At 44.7% G+C, this 23,874-nt stretch overlaps 1 protein-coding gene and 1 long non-coding RNA gene across 5 annotated transcripts in view; both read left to right on the plus strand.

Annotated features, from left to right (window-relative positions):
- PLA2G4E (phospholipase A2 group IVE) overlaps nucleotides 1-23,874 on the plus strand; it is a 75,308-nt gene that overhangs the window by 14,463 nt on the left and 36,971 nt on the right. The window contains exon 1 of one of the 4 annotated variants that reach the window (XM_021097341.1): nucleotides 16,843-18,615. The exons of the other annotated variants lie outside the window; for them this stretch is intronic. Coding sequence (XP_020953000.1) covers nucleotides 18,520-18,615 — 96 coding nt within the window. The 5' untranslated portion in view covers nucleotides 16,843-18,519. Of the gene's footprint in view, nucleotides 1-16,842; nucleotides 18,616-23,874 lie in introns of those variants that run through there. 4 annotated transcript variants of the gene reach the window in all.
- Nucleotides 9,742-13,872, plus strand: LOC110261331. Its single transcript, XR_002345389.1, has 2 exons — nucleotides 9,742-10,590; nucleotides 11,792-13,872. It is a non-coding gene; the product is annotated as an uncharacterized LOC110261331 (long non-coding RNA).

Here is a 23,874-nt window from a genome sequence, read left to right on the forward strand (position 1 = left end):
TGGGTTAAGGATCTGGCATTGCTGTGGCTGTGGTGTAGGCCAGAAGCTGTAGCTCCGATTCAACCCCTAGCCTGGGAACTTCCATATGCCGTGGGTGTGGCCCTAAAAAGACAAAAGACAAAAAAAAAAAAAAAAAAAGAAAGAAAGAAAGAAAAAGAAACACTGCTAATATCATCATTCAGGAGTTCCTGTCGTGGCTCAGCAGAAACGAATCTGACTAGCATCCATGAGGATGCAGGTTCCCTCTCTGGCCTCAGTCAGTGGGTTAAGGATCCAGTGTTACTGTAAGCTGTGGTGTAGGTCACAGACATAGCTCAGATCTGGTGTTGCTGTGGCTGTGGTGCAGGCTGGCAGCTTCAGCTCTGATTCCACCCCTAGCCTGGGAATCTCCATATGCCATACACACACACACACACACACACACACACACACACACACAAATATATACATATATATATTATCATCATTCAGAGATAACCTCTTAAATCCTCAATATTTCCTTTCAGTCTTTTTCCTAGGCACATATATACATAGAAATCTGTTTTGTTTATGTATAAATATATATTTATACATGTAAAATTGAGCTCATATTAGGTCCTTCCCACCTAACAGCAATTAGTGATGGTAGAGGAAAACAAATTAAGTAATAAAAGATTTTTTAAAATGGCTATAGGGTTCTCATTGTGGCTCAGCAGAAATGAATCTGACTGGTATCCATGAGGAGGCAGGTTGATCCCTGGCCTCGCTCGGTGGGTTAAGGATCCTGTTTTGCTGTGAGCTTTGGTGTAGGTCACAAATGTGGCTCGGATCCCATGTTGCTGTGGCTGTGGTGCAGGCCCACAGCTGCAGCTCTGATTTGACCCCTAGCCTGGGATCATGCACTGCGGGTGCAGCCCTAAAAAGACCAAAAAAAAAAAAAAAGGCTATAAGATACCATCATATCATCTAGGTTGTTTCCAATTTTTGATGCCCAGAAAGCATGATATTAATATCTAAATTGCAGTGATTCCACTCTCCTCTTTGCCAAGTTGACAGAAAATTCAATATTTTCCCTTCAGGTAGGCCAGAGAATTTCCAAGACTGTTGTCGTTGTCCATGAGGCATTTTTTCATTCATTCATTGGTTCATTCATTCCTCTGCTGACTCTAGACTTCTCTACAAAAGCATCTCTGCTGATTTGCCCAGGCTCAGGGATGCATCTGCCCTGTCTGGATCAAAGAGGAGAGTTCCCCCAGCAAAGTTACTTGGTTACCAAGTATCTCTTGGTAATGATACAGCTTAATACACACACATAGGGAGCCAGTTCTTTGCAAATAATTCCATAGTAGCAAGATGAATAAATATAAAGGGTGTTTGGCAATATCTCTGTCCCTTCGCTTCCAACACGCTAACGCCTAATACTGAGGCCAAGACACTGGTCCAAACCTCCCTCATCCTTATGGTGTATTTCCTCTCTCTCATTGCCCTTCTTTGCCATCTGCTCTCAAAGGATCTCTTCAGTTCATCATATACATTTCAGTGAATCCCTAATGGGAAGCTGTCAGGGTCCCAACCTCTCCCCCAACCCCCTGCCCCCATAGGCTTCTCTGCTCCTATGTAAATTTATGGGCGCAACTAGCTTCCTAAGGGAGAGTGCTATCTAGCCCCCGTCAGCAATGTCCAAGGCCCCAGTGCCATGGATATATGAGGGAGAAGGGATGACTGGTACCTCGATCCGTCAGTGACTCACTCCTAAGCCATAGCCCTTGTTAAGCCAAAGGAATAATGACAACAAAAAGCAATTATAGGAATAACACTGAATTGAATGTCTTTGAGGATTTGTGCAAGAGTTTATGTATAATAAATTCCTAGAAATAGAATTCCTGGGCCAAAGCTCATACAAGGTTTACAGATTTATAGAGATGACCATATCACCCTCAAAAGTTTGTGCCAATTTACATCTTTTTTTTCTTTCTTTTATTTAATGATTTTTATTTTTTTTCCATTATAGCTGGTTTACAGTGCACTGTCAATTTTCTACTATACAGCAAGGTGACCCAGTCACACATATATAGATTCTTTTTTTTCACATTATCATGCTCCATCATAAGTGACTAGACATGGTTCCCAGTGCTACACAGCAGGATCTCATTGCTTATCCATTCCAAAGGCAATAGTTTGCCTCTGTTAACCCAAAATTCCCAATCCACCCCACTCCCTCACCCCTGCCTTGGCAACCACAAGTCTGTTCTCCATGTCCATGATTTTATTTTCTGTGGAAAGTTTCATTTGTGCCATTTATTAGATTCCATATGTAAGTGACATCATATGATATTTGTCTTTCTCTTTCTGACTTAACTTCACTTAGTATGAGTCTCTAGTTCCATCCATGTTGCCGTAAATGGCATTATTTTGTTCTTTATGATGGTTGAGTAGTATTCCACTGTGTATATATACCACATCTTCTTAATCCATTCATCTGTCGATGGACATCTAGGTTGTTTCCATGTCTTGGCTATTGTGAATAGTGCTGCAGTGAACATATGGGTAATGCGTCTTTTTCAGGGAAAGTTTTGTCTGAATATATCCCAAGAGTGGGATTGCTGGGTCATATGGTAGTTCTATATATAGTTTGCTGAGGTACCTCCATACTGTTTTACATAGTGGTTGTACCAATTTATATTTCCACCAAGAGTACAGGAGGGTTCCCTTTTCTCCACACCCTCTCCAGCATTTGTTATTTGTGGACTTATTAATGATGGCCATTCTGACTGGTGTGAGGTGGTACCTCATAGTAGTTTTGATTTGCATTTCTCTAATAATCAGTGATGTTGAGCATTTTTTCTTGTGCTTGTTGGCCATCTGTACATCTTCCTTGGAGAAGTGTCTATTCAGGTCTTTTGCCCATTTTTCAATTGGGTTGTTGGCTTTTTTTGCTATTGAGTTGTATAAGTTGTTTGTATATTCTAGAGATTAAGCTCTTTTCAGTTGTATGTTTAAAACTATTTTCTTCCACTCTGTAAGTTGTCTTTTTTTTTATGGTTTCATTTGATGTGCAAAAGCTTGTCAGTTTGATTAGTTCCCATTGGCTTATTTTTGCTTTTACTTTTGTTGCCTTGAGAGACTGACATGAGAAAACATTTGTAAGGTTGATGTCAGAGAATATTTTACCTATGTTCTCGTCTAGGAGTTTGATGGTGTTTTGTCTTATATTTAAGTCTTTAAGCCATTTTGAGTTTATTTTTGTGCACGGTATGAGGGTGTGTTCGAGTTTCATTGATTTACATCTGGCTGTCCAGTTTTCCTAGCACCCCTTGCTGAAAAGTCTGTCTTTTTCCCATTTTATATTCTTGCCACCTTTGTCGAAGATTATTTGACCATAGGTGTCGGCTTATTTCTGGGTTCTCTATTCTGTTCCATTGATCTGTATGTCTGTTTTGGTACCAGTACCACACTGTCTTGATGACTGTAGCTTTGTAATATTGCCTGAAGTTTGAGAGAGTTATGCCTCCTGCTTGGTTTTTGTTCCTCAGGATTGCTTTGGCAATTCTGGGTCTTTTGTGGTTCCATATAAATTTTTGGATTGTTTGTTCTAGTTCTGTGAAAAATGTCATGGGTAATTTGATAGGGATTGCATTGAATCTGTAGATTGCTTTGGGTAGCATGGCCATTTTTACAATATTGATTTTTCCAACCCAGGAGCATGGAATATCTTTCCATTTCTTAGAATCCTCTTTTAATTTCCTTGATTAACAATTTACACCTTAACAACAAAGTCTTGATGACTCTTCCCTGCACCATGACTAACACAGCATTACCAACTTGTCATCCTTTTCAATCTAATAGATGTAAAATGGCATCTCTTTTTTTGGTTTAATTTATATTCTTATTATTAGTGATAATAATTTATAGGCTTATTGCATATTCCAATGATTCCCAGACTTTGTTGAATGTCAGAATCACCAGGAACGCTTTTTAAATTCCAATGCTAGGAGCTTCCTTGTGGCTCAGCAGGTAAAGGACCAGCACTGTCACTGCAGTGGCTTGGGTTGTTTCTGTGGTGCACATTTGATCTCTGGCCTGGAATTTCCACATGCTGTGGGTGCAGCCAAAAAGAAAAAACAAACAAACAAACAAACAACAACAAAAAAACCCAGTGCACAAGTCACTTATCACTTATGTCAGAATACCTTGGAGCTGGGCATCAATATTTGTTTAAGGATCACCAGATGATTCCAACATTGGGGAGCCATGGATGTATATATTTCTTTTCTTTCTCTTTGTCCCCCCCCCACCCCATCTCTCTTGTCTCTCTCTTTTTCTCTTCCTTTTTTTTTTTTTTTTTTTTTTTTTTTTTTTTTTTTTTTTTGCTTTTTAGGGTCACAACCATGGTTAATGAAGTTTCTAGGCTAGGGGCTGAATCAGAGCTACAGCTGCCGGCCTACACCACAACCATAGCAATGTGGGATCCCCAACCCACTGAGTGAGGCCAGGGATCAAACCTGCATCCTCATGGATGCTAGTCAGATTCGTTTCTGCTGAGCCACGATGGGAACTCTCCACGGACATATACATCTCTGCCATGAATTACCTGTTTATATCTTTTGTCAATTTTTCTACCAAAGTGTTACTATTTATTTGAAAGAATTTTGGCTTATTGGGAATTTAGCCCTTAATAAATTTGGTACATATTGTTACAAATTTGTCTTTTATTATTACTTATAGTTGTTTGACAAGGAGAAATTTAACATGTATGCAGTCAGAATTATCCGCTGGTTTTCCTTCATTGCATGTCAGTTTTGTGTTTTATTTCCTCACTAATGGTAATAAAACAGTAACCAACTAGATTATATTTACATCTAGAATTTATTTTAATATAAGGAGTGAGATGTGGAACCAGCTTATTTTTTATCTGAATAGCAAAAAGTTTTTTTTTTTTGCAGAAGATGGTTATTTGTCCAAAATAGTATTAAATAATCCACTTTTCCACTATTAATTTGTAATGCCATAATTTTCATATGTCAATTTCTTATTTATTTTCCCCCAGGTTTACTTATTTTGTTTTTCATAGCTATTGTGTTTGTGATCTTACTTTCCTTTGGGGTGTGATTTCTATTAGAAATGTGTGGTTTTTATTTATTTTCATAATCAGCCATTCTTATTATATAATAAATTCAAATAAACATACATATATATTTTTGTACTGATTTATTCTCTTTATAGTTCTCCTTTTTTTTTTGTCTTTTTAGGGCCACAGCCATGGCATAAGGAGTTTTGCAGGCTAGGAGTCGAATCAGAGCTGCACCTGCCAGCCTACACCACAGCCATAGCAATGCCAGATCCAAGCTGCATCTTCGACCTATACCAGCTCACAGCAATGCCAGATCCTTAACCCACTGAGTGAGGCCAAGGATTGAACCTGTGTCCTCATGGATCCTAGTCAAATTCACTTCTTCTGAGCCACAATGGGAACTCCCAATAATTCTCCTTTTAATGACAACATAGAACCCCGTCATAGGACTGTGCCATCATTTATTGCTCTATCTACCAATATTGACAGTTTGGGTGATTTTCAGTTCCTTAGCATCAAAAATTTAGATGCAATTAATATTTTAAAGCATGTAGCAATTTTTTCCTTAGTGGAGTTTCCAAGATTGGAATTATCTGGGCATAAATAGTTTTGTGGGGTTTGTGAGGTTTTTTGGTAACTATTGCTATACTAAGTAATGCGGGTGGTAGTTGGATTTGACTATATGGTAAAGGAGGTTAAGAGGCTGGAAGGAAGGGAGTTGATGAAGAGTCCCTAGAATATGGGTTAGAAAAAGTAACAGATCTTGAAAAAAATGCCCCAGATTACTAATAATTGGGGAAATGCACACTAAAACCGCAGTCAGAGACAATTGCATACCCATTGGTTTGGAAAAACTCAAAAAGTCAGATGATACCTCTTAGAATTCCCCGATGTGAACTCTCTGACATAGCAATGGGAGTGTGAATCAGTAAAAATTACTTTGGGGGACAATTTGGCAATATCTAATGAAATTGGTGAAAATATACCTTTTAAGCCAGCAATTTTTTACTCTCAGGGGTGTATACACTAAAGAAATACAATATATACAAGAAAGCGCATGGTAGGATTGTTTGTACCATTCTTCATTGACTTTAAGCACATCATTCACCAAGGGAAAATACTGCCAGGTATTACATATCATCATGTTTAATAAGCATCCCATAATTCAGATATGTTAAAATGGGGGGGGGGACCTGTCGAAATACGGTAAGAACAAAAACTTAAAAACAGCTTAAATGTCCATGGCAGAAAAATGGGCAAATAAATTGTAGTCTAGTTCACAGCTATGGCAAAGAATGAGCCAGATCTATACCCTCAATGTTAGCAAATCATATAAACATAATATCAAGTGAATAAAATGTTTACTGAAGAATACATATCCTTTATGTGATATCTCATATAAAGCTTAAAACATGAAAAACAATACCAAATACAGCTTAGAAATCTAGGAAAAGTACAAAGACATGCATGGGAGTGGTGACTGAATTGAGGTTCAAATTCAGGTTCATGGTTATCACTAGCAAGTGAAAAAGGGTAGAGACCAGGTGAGGGGCACACAAGGGGAATTCAACTCTTTACTAATTTTTCAGGCTGAGTAGTGGATTCATGGGTGTTCAATTTAATATTCTCTATACATTTTGAATATCGTAAATATTACTTAATCCCCTCACATGGCATTCACTGAGCTGGGTGCCCAGGCTCCAGTGAGCCCAACTGAGCAGATCTCACCATAGGCTCCCACTGCCCCACCATCTCCAGCAGGCCTGCAGCTCCATAATTTCCCAGGACTCCTCAGGCAGCCTTCAGAGTTTCCATAAGTCTGCCCAAGCTACTCTTTGGAGGGCTAACGGTGTCTCCCTGAGGTCAGACTTGCCCTCAGCTCTGAGATCCCAACAGTCTCTCACTGTTACCCCAGCTGTTGGATGGTAGAGGTAGGGAGCCCACAGTAGGATAAATGACTGCCTATGTATTTTTCCATATCTATTTTTGTATTTTCTAGTTATTTTTATTAAAAGAGGAACCAGACATGTGAAGAGGAAAATTACCGTATCCTAGGTAGATTATTAAAGTTTCTATTTTTAAATTATAGTTGATTTACAATGTTTCTTTAATTTCTGTTTTACAGCAAAGTAATCCAGTCATACACAGTTCCATGCGCTGTACAGTAGGACCCCATTGCCCATCCATTCCAAATGTAACAGTTTGCATCCACCAACCCCAAACTACCTATCCATTCCACTCCCTCTCCCCTCACCCTGGCTACCCCAAGTCTGTTCTCCTTGACCGTGATCTGTCTCTGTTTTGTAGATAGGATCGTTTTTGCCATATTTAGATTCCACATATGAGTGATATCATATGGTATTTGCATTTCTCTTTCTGACTTCAGTTAACATGAGAATCTCTAGTTGCATTCATGTTACTGCAAATGGCATTATTTTGTCCTTTTTATGGTTGAGTAGTATTCCATTGTATATATGTATCACATCTTTTCTTTATATATTATTATTTTTTAATAGTTATTTCCCCAATACAATTTTTTTCCTACTGTACAGCATGGTGACCCAGTTACACATACATGTACACATTTTATTTTCACACATTATCATGCTCCATCATAAGTGACTAGACATAGTTCCCAGTGCTACACAGCAGGACCTCATTGCTAATCCATTCCAGAGGCAATAGTTTGTATCTATTAACCCCAAGATCCCCAACCACTCCACTCCCTCCCCCTCCCCCTTGGCAACCACAAGTCTGTTTTCCAAGTCCATGATTTTCTTTTCTGTCAAAAAGTTCATTTGTGCCTTCTATTAGATTCCAGATATAAGTGATATCATATGGTATTTGTCTTTCTCTTTCTGACTTACTTCACTCAGTATAAGAGTCTTTAGTTCCATCCATGTGGCTGCAAATGGCATTATGTCGTTCTTTTTTATGGCCGAGTAGTATTCCATTGTGTATATATACCACATCTTCCTAATCCAAATGTCTGTCAATGGACATTTGGGTTGTTGCCATGTCTTGGCTATTGTGAACAGAGCTGCAATGAACATGCGTGTGCATGTGTCTTTTTTAAGGAAAGTTTTGACTGGATATATGCCCAAGAGTGGGATTGCGGGGTCATATGGAAGTTCAATGTATAGATATCTAAGGTATCTCCATACTGATCTCCATAGTGGTTGTACCAGCTTACATTCCTACCAACAGTGCAGGAGGGTTCCTTTTTGTCCACACCCCCTCCAGCATTTGTTATCTGTGGACTTACTAACGATGGCCATTCTGACTGGTGTGAGGTGGCATCTCATGGTAGTTTTGATTTGCATTTCTCTAATACTCAGGGATTTTGATCATTTTTTCATGTGCCTGTTGGCCATCTGTACATCTTCCTTGGAGATATGTCTATTCAGGTCTTTTTCCCATTTTTCCATTGGGTGTTAGCTTTTTTGCTGTTGAGTTGTATAAGTTGCTTGTATATTCTAGAGATTAAGCCCTTGTCAGTTGTATCATTTGAAACTATTTTCTCCCATTCTGTAAGTTGTCTTTTTGGTTTCCATTGCTGTGAAAAAGCTTTTCAGTTTGATGAGGTCCCATTTTTTAATTTTTGCTCTTATTTCTGTTGCTTTGGGAGACTGACCTGAGAAAATATTCATAAAGTTGATGTCAGAGAATTATTTGCCTATGTTCTCTTCCAGGAGTTTGATGGTGTCCTGTCTTATATTTATGTCTTTAGGCCATTTTGAGTTTATTTTCATGTGTGGTGTGAGGGTGTGCTCTAGTTTAATTGATTTATATGCAGCTATCCAGGTTTCCCAGCAATGCTTCCTGAAAAGACTGTCTTTTCCCCATTTTTCATTCTTGCCTCTTTTGTCAAAGATTAATTGACCATAGGTGTCAGGGCTTATTTCTGGGTTCTCTATTCTGTTCCATTGGTCTGTATGTCTGTTTTGGTACCAGTACCACACTGTCTTGATGACTGTGGCTTTGTAATATTGCCTGAAGTTTGAGAGAGTTATGCCTCCTGCTTGGTTTTTGTTCTTCAGAATTGCTTTGGCATTCTGGGTCTTTTGTGTATCACATCTTTTTAATCTATTCATCTGTCGGTGGACATTTAGGTTGTTTCCATGTCTTGGCTATTATGAATAGAGCTGCAGTGAACATAGGGGTACATATATCTTTTTGAATGAATGTTTTGTCTAGATATATGCCTAAGAGTGGGATTATTGGATCATATGGTAGTTTTATATTTAGTTCTCTGAGTAACCTCCATACTGTTTTCCATAGCAGTTATACCAATTTACATTCCCACCAACAGTGTGGGAGGGTTCCCTTTTCTCCACACCCTCTCTAGAACCTGTTATTTGTTGACTTGTTAATGATTGCCATTATGACCAGGGTGAGGTGGTACCTCACTGTAGTTTGATTTGCATTTCTCTAATAATTAATGATGTTGAGCGTTTTTTCATGTCGCTGTTGGCCATCCATATATCTTCTTTGGAGAAATGTCTAAGTCTTCTGCCCATTTTCCAATTGGGTTGTTTGGTTTGTTGTTGTTGTTGTTGAATTGTATGAGTCATTTGTATATTTTGGAGATTAAGCCCTTGTCTGTTGGATTGTTTGAAAGATTTTCTTCCATTCTGTGTGTTGTCTTTCATTTTTTTAATGGTTTCCTTTGCTGTGCAAAAGTTTTTGAGTTTAATTAGCCCCCACTGGTTTATTTTTTTTAATTGATCTTATTCTAGAAGGTGGATCAAACAAGATGTTGCTGTGTCCATAACTGTTATTTATAGGAAAACTGAGGCCTAGAGACATTCAGAAGCCAAGACTTAACTTCTGTTTCTCTTTGTATTTTGAAGATAGTCACCTTCCCCTTTTGAGGGAAGAAAGGAATATAGGGATTGCAGGGACCAAAACACAAAATTGCACAGGTTAAAAATGTTCTCATATCATCTTTTCCACCTGCCCCCCAACTCTTTAGTAAATTGGAGTTCTCTTGTAGTGCAGTGGGTTAAGGATCTTGCATTGTCATTGCAATGGCTCAGGTCAATGCTGTGACACAAGTTTTATCCCTGGACTGGAAACTCCCACACACTACAGGTGCAGCCAAAAAACAAATAAACAAAAAAATGATGAACAAAAACCCATAACTCTTTGGTAAATCTTTGATTCCCAGGAGAATCTATTTTTAACTAAAGAGTTCCTTATAAGAAGTCTGTGCAGAATCAGTTTCTCCAGAATTGGAGCCAGCTCTGGGCACCTCCTGAGTGCTTGGCAAACATTCTCTACTGAGGTCACACCAGCTGCCTCCTCCATTTAGCAAAGCCTCCTTCTTCCAGCACTTAGCACTGTGTGGGCTCCATGGCCACATAACCCCTGTGCAAACTGACCTCTGCCAACATCCAGTCTTATGGCCAGAAGAAAGCCCTTCTGTTCCTCTGAAGTGACTGGACAGAAAGGCAGTGACTGCATGTGTAGACTTAGTCTGACCTGAACACAGATGGACAGGACTCTGCTCGGGTCAAGCCAGGACAAGGAGAGACCAGGTAAGGAATGAGTGCCTGCCTCCCACCATCGCCCTCTGACACTTACAGGCCCTGCTCTGGATTCCTCCTTCTCCTCCACAGACATGCAGGCTGATCATTCCTGAGCACTGTCTCCTTGAGCCCAGAGTGACAGCTAGAGAAAATGAGGCAGATTCTGTGTGGCCCCAGAGTCCTGGGGGCCTGCAGGGCATTTGGGTAGGACCAGACCAATAGCCGTTCCTCTCAGGTTAAAAGGGAGCAAACTTTCTTTATTAGGGGCCTTCTGCAGGTGATGGCTTGCACCAGTGAGCCACTCTGGGCTCATGAAGGAGGCGCACCTGTCTTTTTCCCTAGACACATGATGCCGATGGTCACCTGTTCTGCCTACAGGAGCAGGCTTTGCTCTCTTTCTAAATACTCTTGCTCAAAAACTTTCTATGAGTCACCACTACCAACAAAAGAATGACATCTAGAACTTTCTTTTCTTTTTTTTTCTTTTTCTTTTTCTTTTTTTTTTTTTTTGTCTTTTTTAGGGCTGTACCCATGGCACATGAAGGTCCCCAGGCTAGGGGTCAAATCAGAGCTGTAGCTGCCAACCTATGCCACAGCCACAGCAACAGCAACAGCAACAGCAACGCAGGATCTGAGCCATGTCTGCAACCTACACCACAGCTCATGGCAGCACTGGATCCTTAACCCACTGAGTGAGGCCAGAGATCAAACTCGCATCCTTATGGCTACTAGTTGGGTTCATCACCACTGTGCCACCATGGGAACTCCTAGGACTTTCTTTAATATTCTTTCTGAATATTGCTCAGGCTTGTTTCACCTGACAAAAATGCCCTTTCCTGCTTCTTTATTCCCTGGGTCCTTACCTTTCCTCAAGGGCAAGTTCAAATTTTTCCTACTGCAGGCAGCCTCTTCTGGCCTTCGAGCCCAGGGTGGCTATGTTCCCAGAGCATCCTATTTTCATACCTGTCCTCGAGTGTGACATGATCAGTCTGAGACCGTTTGCTTGACCTTTCCCTCTCACCCAGCTTTGGCTGTGCGCTTGTTGGGCAGGGCTTGACATTTCAGTCTCTGAGGTTGCTGTGCCATGGGTCACAGCACTTGCAGTAGATCCACTGTGAACTAAGGGCCAGCCACGTGCTAAGACATTTATCTCATTTAGTCTTCAACACCACCGTTGGAGGAAGAAATTATTATGCTTCTAATTTTACAGGTGGAGACACTCAGGCTTCGAGGGATGAATTTAACCCCATTCCTACAGCTAACATGTGGCAGAACCAGTGTGCAAACCCAGGTCTATAACTCTTCCATGTCTAGACCTTAAAGTAACTGGACTCTGTTCAATCACGTTTGAGACAAGGACAGTGTCATCCTCTCAGAGGGAGCTAGTAACAAAGAGCCAACTCTGTACAAAAGGCTCCTGGCAGTCTTACTCTGTGTAAGAGAGAGGGAGAGTCAAAAGCAGGAAGATAAAACCTGGCATCCGGTGGAAACCAGAGGCACAAGTTTTAGCAGCAGAAACTGCAACAAGTTGAGAAATGTGCTCTGAACACAAGGGCTCTGAGAATGCAAAGCACTGAGTCAGACTCTTAACGTCTTCTTACCAAGATAATGCCTAAAAGACGGGATCTGTTGAGAACACTAAGAACCTAAATATTACCTCCCTTGAAATGAAGATCCTTTCATGTCATATTTATCCTTATTTTGTGTCTCTTCATCATGAGATAGTCATGTCTAGTTTGTTGGCCAGAAGTTCTGAATCATCTTGACATATTAATTTCTATGGCTGATTTTTTAAAATCTTTCATTACTTGGAGAGTATACAGTTTGCTTTATTTCAGGTTCTCAAAAGTGTATTCACTCATATGTTTGTTTTAGGAAATTGAACTTCATCAAGGAACATAGGAACATAAAGAAGCCTTTGAAACACGTAATGGAGAATTTTGATTTTCTAGGCCAGTAGCATCTCCCAAAAGGCTGAGTTCTGATGGGACAGGCTGATTTGCATCACAGCCCTGTCACTTGCCAGGGTGACCTTGAGCAAGTGGCTTATCCTGTCCATGTCTCCATTCTTCTTCAAATGAGATAGTAATAGAATCTACTTCACAGGTAATAGAAGACGCAAAGAAACACTGTCATTTTGTAAACATTTCAATATTTGTACCCCCTTTGTCCCTGTTGACATCTGTGTGATAGCCCAGAGTGTGAATATGCCATAATTAACTGTCCCCTTACTGATGAGCATCAGGTGTTTCCAGTTATTAAACAAGACAAGCAGAGTTCCTGCCCTGAAGGGTTACCATCTAGTGGAGGGAGGCAAAAAGAATAAATGAACAAGATAAATTGTGCTGTATTAAATTTCATTTAACTTAATAACCAGAGCAACACAGAAGCAAGTCAATGGATGAAAGGCACATATGTTACCAAGGGTGATCCGGCAGGGCTTCTGGAGAGAATGCTGTTGGACAGAGCCATGACAGGAGAAAGAGCCAGCTAGCCACAGAATGAGAAGTCAAGGACTTTGGGCAAGGGAACAGCAAGTGCAGAATCCCTGATGTATGAAAGAATTTAGCCCATTCTGAGTGTGGAAGGCCATGAGATAGACCCTGATATTTAGGGGTCTGATGAAATCAGCACCACAGATCAATAAGAAAAGAACAAACTCTTTAGTAGATGACATGGACACCAGTGGCTGACCGTGTAGCGTGAAATACAACAGCATCTCCACTTCACAAGCTGAGCTGTGTTCCAGGGAAGGAGAATGTGAAGGACCATGGCAAGAAGGACAAGCCACCAGAAGCTGTGGGAGAGTTTTCCTCAGGGCCGTTGCTAAATCTTGTTCATGTTTTTAGGAAATCGTTTGTGCTCTTCTGTGGGGAATGGCTTATAGCAAGGCAAAAGTGGAAGCAGGAAGACCAGTTAGGCTAATACAGTAGAGATGAGGGAGATAATGGCTTGGGCTAGAGCAGTGGCTGGGATGCTGAGGGAAAGCTGGAGGGAAAACAGTTTCCCCTGAGTGCAGAGGGCTGAGGACCTGACCATTATCACCCTTGGTGCCCAGGAGCCGCAAGCTTATCTTCTCATTATTTCTCTGAACCCACCAAGCCTTTCCCATTCTCTCCTCGGAGAAAGGCAATCATTATTCAGCTTTCCCAGAGTTTTCCAATTTAATAGCTGCAGTGAAATTTGATTGTTATTTCAACTTCTCTGAATACCAATGACTTTGAGCATCTCCTCAAATGCTTATTTGTTTGGGGGGTTTCCCCTTCAATAAACTGCAGGTTCGAACCTCTACTTTTGTGTCAGCGTGGCCATCTTTTTCTTGTGCAGTATGTAAGAATTCTTTGTATATACTAGACACTGTGTCCTCTTGGGATTTGCAGCAGCATTGTGAATATCTTCGTGAAAGATACTGGAATCCAGCATTCTGTCAGCTATCTAGTCCCTGTTTCTCTGTGTTCCTAGTTGACAGAAATCTGTAATTCTTTTTTTTTTTTTTTTTTTGTCTTTTTGTCTTTTTGTTGTTGTTGTTGTTGTTGCTGCTATTTCTTGGGCCGCTCCCGCAGCATATGGAGGTTCCCAGGCTAGGGGTCCAATCGGAGCTGCAGCCACCGGCCTACGCCAGAGCCCCAGCAACGCGGGATCCGAGCCGCGTCTGCAACCTACACCACAGCTCACGGCAACGCCGGATCGTTAACCCACTGAGCAAGGGCAGGGACCGAACCCGAAACCTCATGGTTCCTAGTCGGATTCGTTAACCACTGCGCCACGACGGGAACTCCCAGAAATCTGTAATTCTTATGTACTCATTTAGAAATGATTTTCTTCCTTACGGTACATGGATTGAAAATGATGTTTAAGAAATCCTTCCTACCCCCAGACCACAAATTGATCCTCCTATGTTATCTGCTATTACCTTTACAAGTTTCCATTTCTTTTATTAATCCCTTTTATGGGATTATCCTCTGAGTCACTCATAACCATATCATCTATTTAAAAAAATCTGTTCTTTTTCTATTGATTTGTGGTGCCAATTTTATCATGTATTAACTGCCCTTAAATGTCAAGGTCTGTCTCTGGCCCCTCTTTTTAGTACCATTGGTCCTATTCTTGCACTAGCAAGCTAGTGCTTGTGTTAGTGTGACTTTGTAGTCTATTTTAGTATCCAGCAGTAAGACTTTCCTCTTTACTATTATTTTTTAAGAGTGAGTTTGTTATCCACAGAAATTTATTAAGAGGAAGAAATCTGGAATATGTTTTGGAGGTGGCGCCGTGCTTATCAGAATCTTTAACTTTTCTCCAGTTTTATATTTCTATGTATTTAAATCTGTCAATATTTCCTTATTGGTTTCTAGGTTTTCTACCTTGTTTAGGAAAATCCTCCTCATCCTCATAATTCTCAAATATTTTATTTTAAATCTTTCCTTCTATAGTGTTATTTTAATGTTTATATATTTAATCTATCTGGAATTTATTGTGCAGTAAAGAAGTTGGGATCTAACTTTTTTATTCCAAATGGTAAGCTAGTTTTTCCAAAAATGAATGGTCCATCTTTCCATTGCCGATCTGAAACATTTCCTTCATTGTAACTGAAATTTCATATTTACAGGGGGCTGTTTTTGGGCTCTGCTTGGAAGGTATTGGAATCCAGAATCTGTTAGGGTAGAAGAGCATTAGATGTGTTTGAGCAGGAGAATGACAGGTTGAAGGGATGACTACAAAGCTCACTAGCCTGCTAAAAATAAAGTATAAAACACACACACAGCTCACTGGCCACCCAGGTGTGTGGAGGAGGAACTCATGAGAGGCAAGAGGCTGAGAATCAGATGTTGCTGATGAGGTGGGAGGGAAGGACAGCACCAGAGGCATCTTGAAAGAGGACAGGTGAAGAATTCACCCTTGGGGGTTAGCCTGGGAGTGATATCAGCTGAGCCATCGGGAGGAACGCAGTTTCAGTGCTGTGTTACCTGAGGCCAAGAGGCTGCTGGTGGTCACCCTTATCAATGGGCCGGTCATAGCCAGAGATGGAGGCTCAGAGGAGCAGGATGGGGGTGTCCTGGGAGATCTCAGGCTCTCTGCTCAATAAAGAGGAGAGGATGGCGGGTAGAAAAAAATCCAGTCCTCTCCACTTTGTGCAGAGATGGCTTCAGAATTTCCACTGGAAGGAGCTCTGGGGGCAGGGATGTTAACTTGGAGCATCAGTTGTGTACCAAGAGCACTGTTGTGGCTTTAATGGTATGTTCATTCTGAGACACCCTGGATTAGAGGAGAGACTGCATCGTGTGGACGTTGCCTCATGCCTGGCACTCCTTGCCTTCCCAGCCCACTCCCCACTGTCCCCACAGGACAGTCCTCTGTCCCCTCCTGCCCTACTTAGAGTCCACACTGGACCATTCACTCCTTAATTCACCCTCTCTTCTCCCCTCACTAGATCACAAATTCTTTGCAGTTTCCTTCCAGACCGCACCCTGTCAGCACAGAGCCGGGCAGTCAGTCAATGCTGGCACATGGTCCATTCTGTTTGCTGTTGGATCAGGTCCCACTGGGGTCAGAGGCTGTGCAGAGGATGAGGAGAAGGAAACTTCCACCCACCGCCTGTTAGCCTCTTCATTCAACTAGAGTGAGGCCCTGCTCTTGAGGAGTTTGTGGACAATGAGGAAATACAAGGACTGGAGACCCAGATTTTCCATACGCTCCCTAGGACAGATGGATAGAGTGGGGTGGTGTGGCTAGGCTCCTTCATTGAGAAAAGGATCAGGTTCCAGGCTATGGGGGATGCCTTGGAGTTTGGGCTTGCCCTGGGCCTACTTGATGGTGAAGGGTGAAAGAGTGGAGGAAATGGGGAGACAGGTGAGGTGGCCCCCTGGATCTCACCATCGCCCTCACCTCATCATTTTCAGGACACTCCAGTACTGTGGGTGGGGTTGTCTACAACACCAGTCAGCATTGCCTTACTGAAATTCATCTCTGATCATGTCACTCTGCTGCTCACAAACCATCTATGCTCCCCATTGCCTAGAAAATAGTCCAAATTTAAAGCCTGCCTTTTAGGATTTCCTGTTGTGGCTCAGCTAGTTAAGAACCCGACATAGTGTCTGTGAGGAGGCAGGTTCCATCCCTGGCCTCGCTCAATGGGTTAAAGATCCAGCGTTGCCGTAAGTTGCGGCCTAGTTTGCAGACATGGCTCAGATCTGGCATGGCTGTGGCTGTGGTGTAGGCCATCAATTGCAGCTCCGATGTGGCCCCTAGCCTTGGAACTTCCATATGCTGCTTTTTTCCTAAAATGAGAAAAGACAATAAAAAATAAAATAAAATAAAAAGGCATGCCTTTTAAAGGTCACAACTATCAGGCCCTAATGTATTTTTCCAGATTGGTTCCTTCACAGAGCCTCCCTCTCTCTGCTCAGCTTCCAACGCTCTCTGTGTCCCACTCTCCACCTCCTACATCTCCCCCCACAACACAACTCACTGCTTCAATACCAGACCACTTACATACCTGAGCATACCCTGCTTTCTGGCCTCCCTCTTCCTGCTTGTGCTGTTCCTTCTTCCCGTCATGCCTTTCCCACCTCTCATTTGCTATTGCAATCCCATCTATCTTCCAAGACCCAATTCACATGCCACCTCCTCCATGAAGCCCTCTCAAACCCACATTCCCTTTCCAGCAAACACCCATTTCCCTGCTTCTGTGCCCTCAAGCCAGTTATTAGCTCCATAAACCACAGATATTTACAAATGTTGATCCTTCTAGGATACTCTCTGTTACCATGGGAGACTCAGCCCTCTGTGCCTTGGGAGGGTTGGAAGAATTTGGCTCCCCTACTGGAGTGTCAGCAGCTTCCTGCCTGGAATTTCCTCTCTCTGTAGCATGTATGCAATAGGTGCTCACTAGGTGTTGTAAATTAAATCAAATTTAGCAGATTCCACCGAGGGAGTGGCTGCTGAGTTTGTGTCCTTGGCAGGGGGGTATGGCAGGGAAGAATGGGAACTGGGAGGAATCCAATATCCCCTCTGGAGGGCCTGACAAGCAGAGGGTGACAGGGTGGGGACATCCTCCCCCTGGCACAGGAAGAGGCCCCACAGGTACCACCGACCAGGTTGCACCCTTGCATTTGAGCCCAGTCAGCCCTGCATACAGATCTCACCCTGAGTTTCATAAAATCACTTTAATCCGTGGGCCAGAAAAGCTGGTTGTGGGGCCCCAGGCAATAGCTCAGGCAGGAAACTCCCAGTGCACCCAGCTAGGCAGCCGAGCAAGCAGAGCCGCCTCACCAGGCCCCCGAGTGAGCCAGCCACTAGCCTAGAGATAGAGATCAGCTGGGTGGGTGGAGCAGGAGCATCCTCAAAGCTGCCCTGAGCCTGGGCAGGAGCTGGGCACACCTGGCCTCCAGAAGGGAGATCAGGGAGCACTTGCCCTTGACCATGTCCTCCCCAAAGATTCAGGCCATTACTTTCTTCATCCTCTCACTTTGGGAGTCCTGGCTGCAGTCTCCTGCCTCTCTCGAGGTCCCTGCTGCTTCTGAGGTGTTCCCAGGACACCTAGTCACGGGACTAAATAGAACCAAGAGGGAGGGCACATTCCCCAGAGACCACCTCTGAGCCATGACCTCCACAAGCTGCAGAGAGAGGGCTTTCCCACTGTAGCAGGGCTAATCCTAAAGCCACAAGAGGCCAGCAGCCTCTTCCTGGCATTCCCTATTTCACTAGAAAGACTGGTCATTCTGAGCTTCCAGGGGCAGCAAACAGCTGGTCCTGCAGGTCCCTGCATTTGCAGGATCTGAAGACCTGAGGGTCCCCTGATGCTAAGAGGCCTAGGCCCCTGCCTACCCATCAAAGCCCCTCCCCCTGGGCAATCCCAGCCACTGCCAGGAGTCTTGCAGAGGGCGGGGCTCTGAGTCAGTATAAGTTTCCCATCTCACCACCCAGCTGCAGAGTCACGCAATGCTCCAGAAGCAGGTGCCTGTGTGGGTCTCCCGCTTCCCGGGGGACCCACACCAAGCAGAAGATGGCAGGCCCCCAGCCGCCTGTACCTTGGAGGTGAGGGAGCAGGGTTGGGTGGGTGGGCCAGGAGCTGAGGGTGGAGACGGGCTCAGGGAGGGTTGGGAGCACTGCAAAGACATGAAGCAATTCAGCTCAGGCAGCCTCTGCCTGGAGACGTGGTCTGGTCCACTTGGGACTGGGCTCCTGGGTGGATGGCCTGGCTGCGGGTACCCACTGGCTTGACAAGATGCTGTGGAGGGGCCACTGCCAAGGGTGGGCCACGTTGGCCTGTCTTATTGGTGAGTAGGCTTTTATCCTGTGGACATCCTAAATGCCTGCTGTGAGAGCGTGGAGTGTGGTGTCTGGTGAGGGTCGGTGCCATTACCAACCTTTCGCCATCCACCAAGAAGCACCTCTCCTGGGTCTGTGGTCAAGACTCCTGGGTCTACACAGCCCCTCACAGGGAGACCCCAGGTTCATGGGTCAGGTGGCCAGGTGGCTCTAGCCCAGCTCTGCCTCCACTTCCCCATCGTATCTCAATCTGCCAATTAGCTGTAGGCTTGCCTTGCCCAGAGCTGTCAGCTGCAACTTCTCCCTCCTTACCTCCACCACCTCCCCCCTCCCTCCCACCCCGGCTAACACTAAGTCTGTAATGAGGAGTTCCCTTGTGGCACAGCAGAAATGAATCCAACTAGGAACCATGAGGTTGCAGGCTCCGTCCCTGGCTTCGCACAGTGGGTTAAGGATCCAGTGTTGCCGTGAGCTGTGGTGTAGGTCACAGATGAGGCTCAGATCCCGAGTTGCTGTGGCTGTGGTGTAGGCCAGCAGCTACAACTCCGATTTGACTCCTAGTCTGGGAACCTCCATATGCTGTGGGTGCAGCCCTAAAAAAATTAAAAAAAAAAAAAAAGGTCCCAGAATGAGACAAGCGATGCCCTGAAAGCCGCCATCCCTTGGGGTAGGAGGTGAGGACCCTGCTCTGCATCCACGGATCCCAGGAGAGGAACTCTGTGCTGTGTGGCACCTGGGATCCTGCTGCCCTGGGGCCAGGGTAGACATTGCTTTCTGGGCTGTGTTTCCTCAGAGCCCTCAGGGGGCCAGAAGGGCCTCTGGTCCACACGGGCTCCTGCCTCTCTGGTCTCGGCGAGCCTCCAGGAGCCTGGGCCAAGAGAGACTGCCACAAAGGGGACAGAGCTTACCTTGAAGCAGCAGCTGAGGCCATTGGGAGCTGTCCCATCCCTTTCCGGTCCTAGAGGTTCCATGACTCAGAGCTGGGACTTCTTGCCCAGACCCCTCACCTAGCTTGGATGATAAAGAGGAAATCCACCATGACGGCTTCTCCCAGATGACCCTGATCTGGGGTGCTGCTCAGACTAGCTGGAAAAGGTTCTGGGTTCCCCTAAGGTCCATATCCCAGTAGTCTCCTTTTAGGGAGAGTCCTTGCCTCCTGGAAGCTATCACTGGCCGGTGTGAGCTATGACCTGGGTGTTGCAGGGAGATGGATACACCCAGCTCCGGCATCACCAGCAGGGCCTGTCCTGAAAAGCCCTGAGGTTCCCACAGGCTCCCTGGGTGCAGTCTTCTGTCCCCAGCACCCAGCCCTCATAGGCTGTTTGCTTAGGGTATGCCTGATCCAGGCATGAGCCTCAGACCCACCACCTTGGACACAGGGTTGTCAGACCCTCCTCCCAACCTGGGTGGGAGCTGGACCGTGGGAGCCCATCTGTAACTAAATACTCTTCTGATGAAATTGTGACGATAGCTAGATTCTTGGGGTGCGGGCGGAGCACCGAAATGGGAGTTAGCAGTTTTCCTCCTGCCTCTGCTATTAACTAGTCTAGTACATGACCTGGAGCAAGTTTTTAATTGATTTAGTTAAATCCCAGTGAGAGGCAGCCTCCAGGTGGATGGAAAGGGCTGCCCTGTGGTCAGGTGGACCCAGACCTGAGTCCCAGCCCCGCCCCTTCTGGGCCACCTGACCTTGTGTGAGCAGGAAGCTCTTGAATCTCCTCCACAAAGCAGGATGGATCCTAGTACCTTCCTCAGAGCGTGTCTTTGGTGGGGGGATGGCGCTAGGTGAGAATAGATGCAGTGCGCCCCAGGCAGAGGAGGATAAAAAAGGGTGTTTCCAACCTCCCTGCCAAAGTCCTAGCTATAAAGTTTAGGGTTTTTTTTTTTTTTAGGGGTGACATTGGATTGCAAAACAGCCAATCCTGAGAGTCGAGGTCTTTTCTAAAGGAGCTGCAAGATCCCTCTGCCCTCTGGAGGTCTCGAGGGAAATGGAGTCTTGCAAGACCTGCTCCAGGGACCAAGGCCAGGGGAGGAGACTAGAGCCGGGTGTGTCTGCAGGCTGAGCAGTGTCTTCCCAGAAAAGTGTCATCCAGTCATCCTCCCTGAGCAGCCACCCTTCTGGACTGTTTGCCAAATAGTCCCTGCTTGAGCTTCATCCCCCTAAGTGGCCCCAGGACCCTCCAATGCCCCTCTGAACCAGAGGAATCATTCCCATCCCTGGTCCAGGACTACAGCCTAGCTGTCCTGGTGCCTGGCCTCGCCTGTTGTTAAACTGTTACCCTGATGCCCAGATGGGACATCCTGCCCAAGGAATGGGATTGTCCAAATCCCTAAAATTCTTACCTGGACCCCATAAACTACCTGTCAACTTTAAAAAATACACACAACCTGAAAGTTGAGAGTTAAGTTTTATTTGGGGCAAAATTAGGACTTAAGCCCGGGAGACGTCATCTCAGGCAGCCCTGAGAAAATCCTCCAAGGAGGTGAGGTTAGGAGCTCGGATCTATAGGAGTTTTTGCAACAAAGGGCAGGCAGCAGGAACAAAAGAGGCCTGGGCTCACTGAAGTCATTCCTTGGATGTGCATCTCTGCTATCAGGGCCAGTATCCTGAGTTTTCACAGCCTGCAGGACTCACTGGCTCTCACCCTTGCAGATGATCGTGGCATTCTTTGTTTTATCCTTAACTACAGTCCAGACGTGGTATTTCAGATAGCTCTGAAATATTGCCCCAAGAGGAAAGGGGGGACATCAGGATAGGATGAAGGTGAAAGGGAGGTGCATGCAGCCATACGCATGTTTTACAAAATCTGTTTCTGATCTCGTGAAGATTACTACTAGTCGCAAGGAGCAGACATCGCCTTGAAGGATTTTAGTGTTTTTCTAGATATGAGGAGATGCAAGAAATGGGCACATAAAATCTTCTCCAAAAATCTCTGACTATCTGAAGACCCATTCTTCCAGTTTCCCCAGAGCACAGAGCGCTTTCACTCCTGATTTTTACCCTGAGCTCTGCTCTGGGTGTGCTGTGTGTCTGCAGCTACCATGGCTCATGATTTAATCCATGGAGAGGCTGATGGCAAGTGCAGAACTCCAGTTCACAAACCCCATACACTTGGGTTCCCTAAACTCTGGTTCCCATAGTCACAGACATGGTATTCTGTTTATTACATCTTTCTACTGTGCATCAGTTACCTCCGGGGCCATGAAGTTTACTTGTGTCTAGCACCACTGCAACTGAGCAAACTATGTTCACTCATTTTAATCCCAGAAGGTCATTTTTCACAGCCCTGGTGCCTGGAATCATCTGGGCCCAAGATCCGAGTCTGGGGTTCCCACCGCTTTCCTCCCCACAAGGCTCCTCAGGGCTCTTTCTCAAACCTGCTGGGCTCCGTCTCCGTTGTGGCAGATGTAAGAGCACTGTGCAGAGGGCTTTGAAATTGAGAGTCTCCTGCAAATTCCTGAGCTGGAGGTGTGATCTGAGGCTCTGGGTTGACCACAAAGGAGCCTCTGTAGCTGCTAGAAAGTGAGAACTTCTCCAAGAACCTTTACCGCTCTGATGAGTTCATGTGTTTGGGCTACTTAAAAAAGGGAAATGACGGGATGTGTTAGAAGAGCATTGTAAGCAGAAGGACGGCCAGAGTTTTGGGGGCATTTTGAGGCTTTGGGGGGAATACAGAGCATAAAGAAGAATCTGCCAAGAAAATAGATTTTCAGAGGACAAGACCGAGCATGAAGAGACTGGGGCAAGTGGAACCCATCTCTGTGTTTGTGAAGGGTCATTCTGAGGTAAGGTGACAGTGTACTCCATGGTTACAAACATGGGCTTAAGAATTAGCACTGGAGGGAGTCCCATTGTGGCTCAGTGGAAACAAACCCAACTAGTATCCATGAGGATGCATGTTCAATCCCTGACCTCAGTCAGTGGGACAGGGATCTGGTGTTGCCTTGAGCCGTGGTGTAGGTCACAGACGTGGCTCGGATCCCACTTGGCTGTGGCTGTGGCATGGGCCAGCAGCTGTATGTCCAATTGGATTCCTAGCCTGGGAACTTCTACATGCCACAGGTGTGGCCCTAAAAAAAAAGGAAAAAAAAGAAGAATTAGAACTGGATTCAAACTTAGTTCCTTTTGATTCTAGCTCCGTGTCAAAAGACTAAGGGTCAGGTTTTCCATCTGTAAAGGGAGACTAATGATAACTCCTTCATGGTAGTAAGGATTGAACAAGATAAAATAGAGAGATTATACGCACAACATGTAGGGTGTGGTACACACTCACAGAGGGTAGCTGGTGTTGTTATTGGTACTGGGTTAGGATAGAAATAAATGGTCAGCCTCACTGGGAAGCATTGGGGTTAGATGACAGCAGAGAGCTTTTCCTGAAAGACAGGGAGACCTCGAGAGGGAAGCAGTGAATGCTCTCAGGAAAGACACAGGGCCCAGGGCAGCCCCTCCTGGAGGCAGGAGAAGGGCTGTGATGACTGAGAGGACTGTGACCCTGGGTTCAGAGACCTGAGGAGTGACCCTGCCTAAGCTGAGACCTTGGGCAGCTCCCCAGTTGAGCTCCAGCTGCTCTCTGAGAAAGTGGGCCAGGGGCACAGGCTTGGCCAGAACTGCTCTCCCGGATGAAAGATGACTTCTGCTTCCTCACCAGGTCAGGCTAGGATGCAGCTCTGCCCAGGTGGAGAGTGAGAAATGAGGGGCCACCGGGCCAGAGCAGGGCTGGCTAAAGGCCCAGCTCTACTTCCAGAACCAGAAGAGAAGCGGTGTGTGCAACCTCTGGCCCAAGATTCAAACCTCAAGATGTAATCCTGTTAGAGTCCTGTTTATTCACCCTGAAGATACTTGGTATTTCAGGTTTAATCTCACAAAAGGAATCCTCAGACCTATATGAGACTTTCAGTATGGCTTTTGTTCCTATTTTGAGGTATCTCCTGAGGAGACAGAAGAAAGAGTCCCTAAAATTGACTTACATGCCTATCTCAGAGACTAAAGGAGAGGCTTCCCAGCCATTGTCCTATTGTTCCTGG

Source organism: Sus scrofa, chromosome 1, assembly GCF_000003025.6.
Source record: "Sus scrofa isolate TJ Tabasco breed Duroc chromosome 1, Sscrofa11.1, whole genome shotgun sequence".
In the NCBI taxonomy this organism is placed as follows: domain Eukaryota; kingdom Metazoa; phylum Chordata; class Mammalia; order Artiodactyla; family Suidae; genus Sus; species Sus scrofa.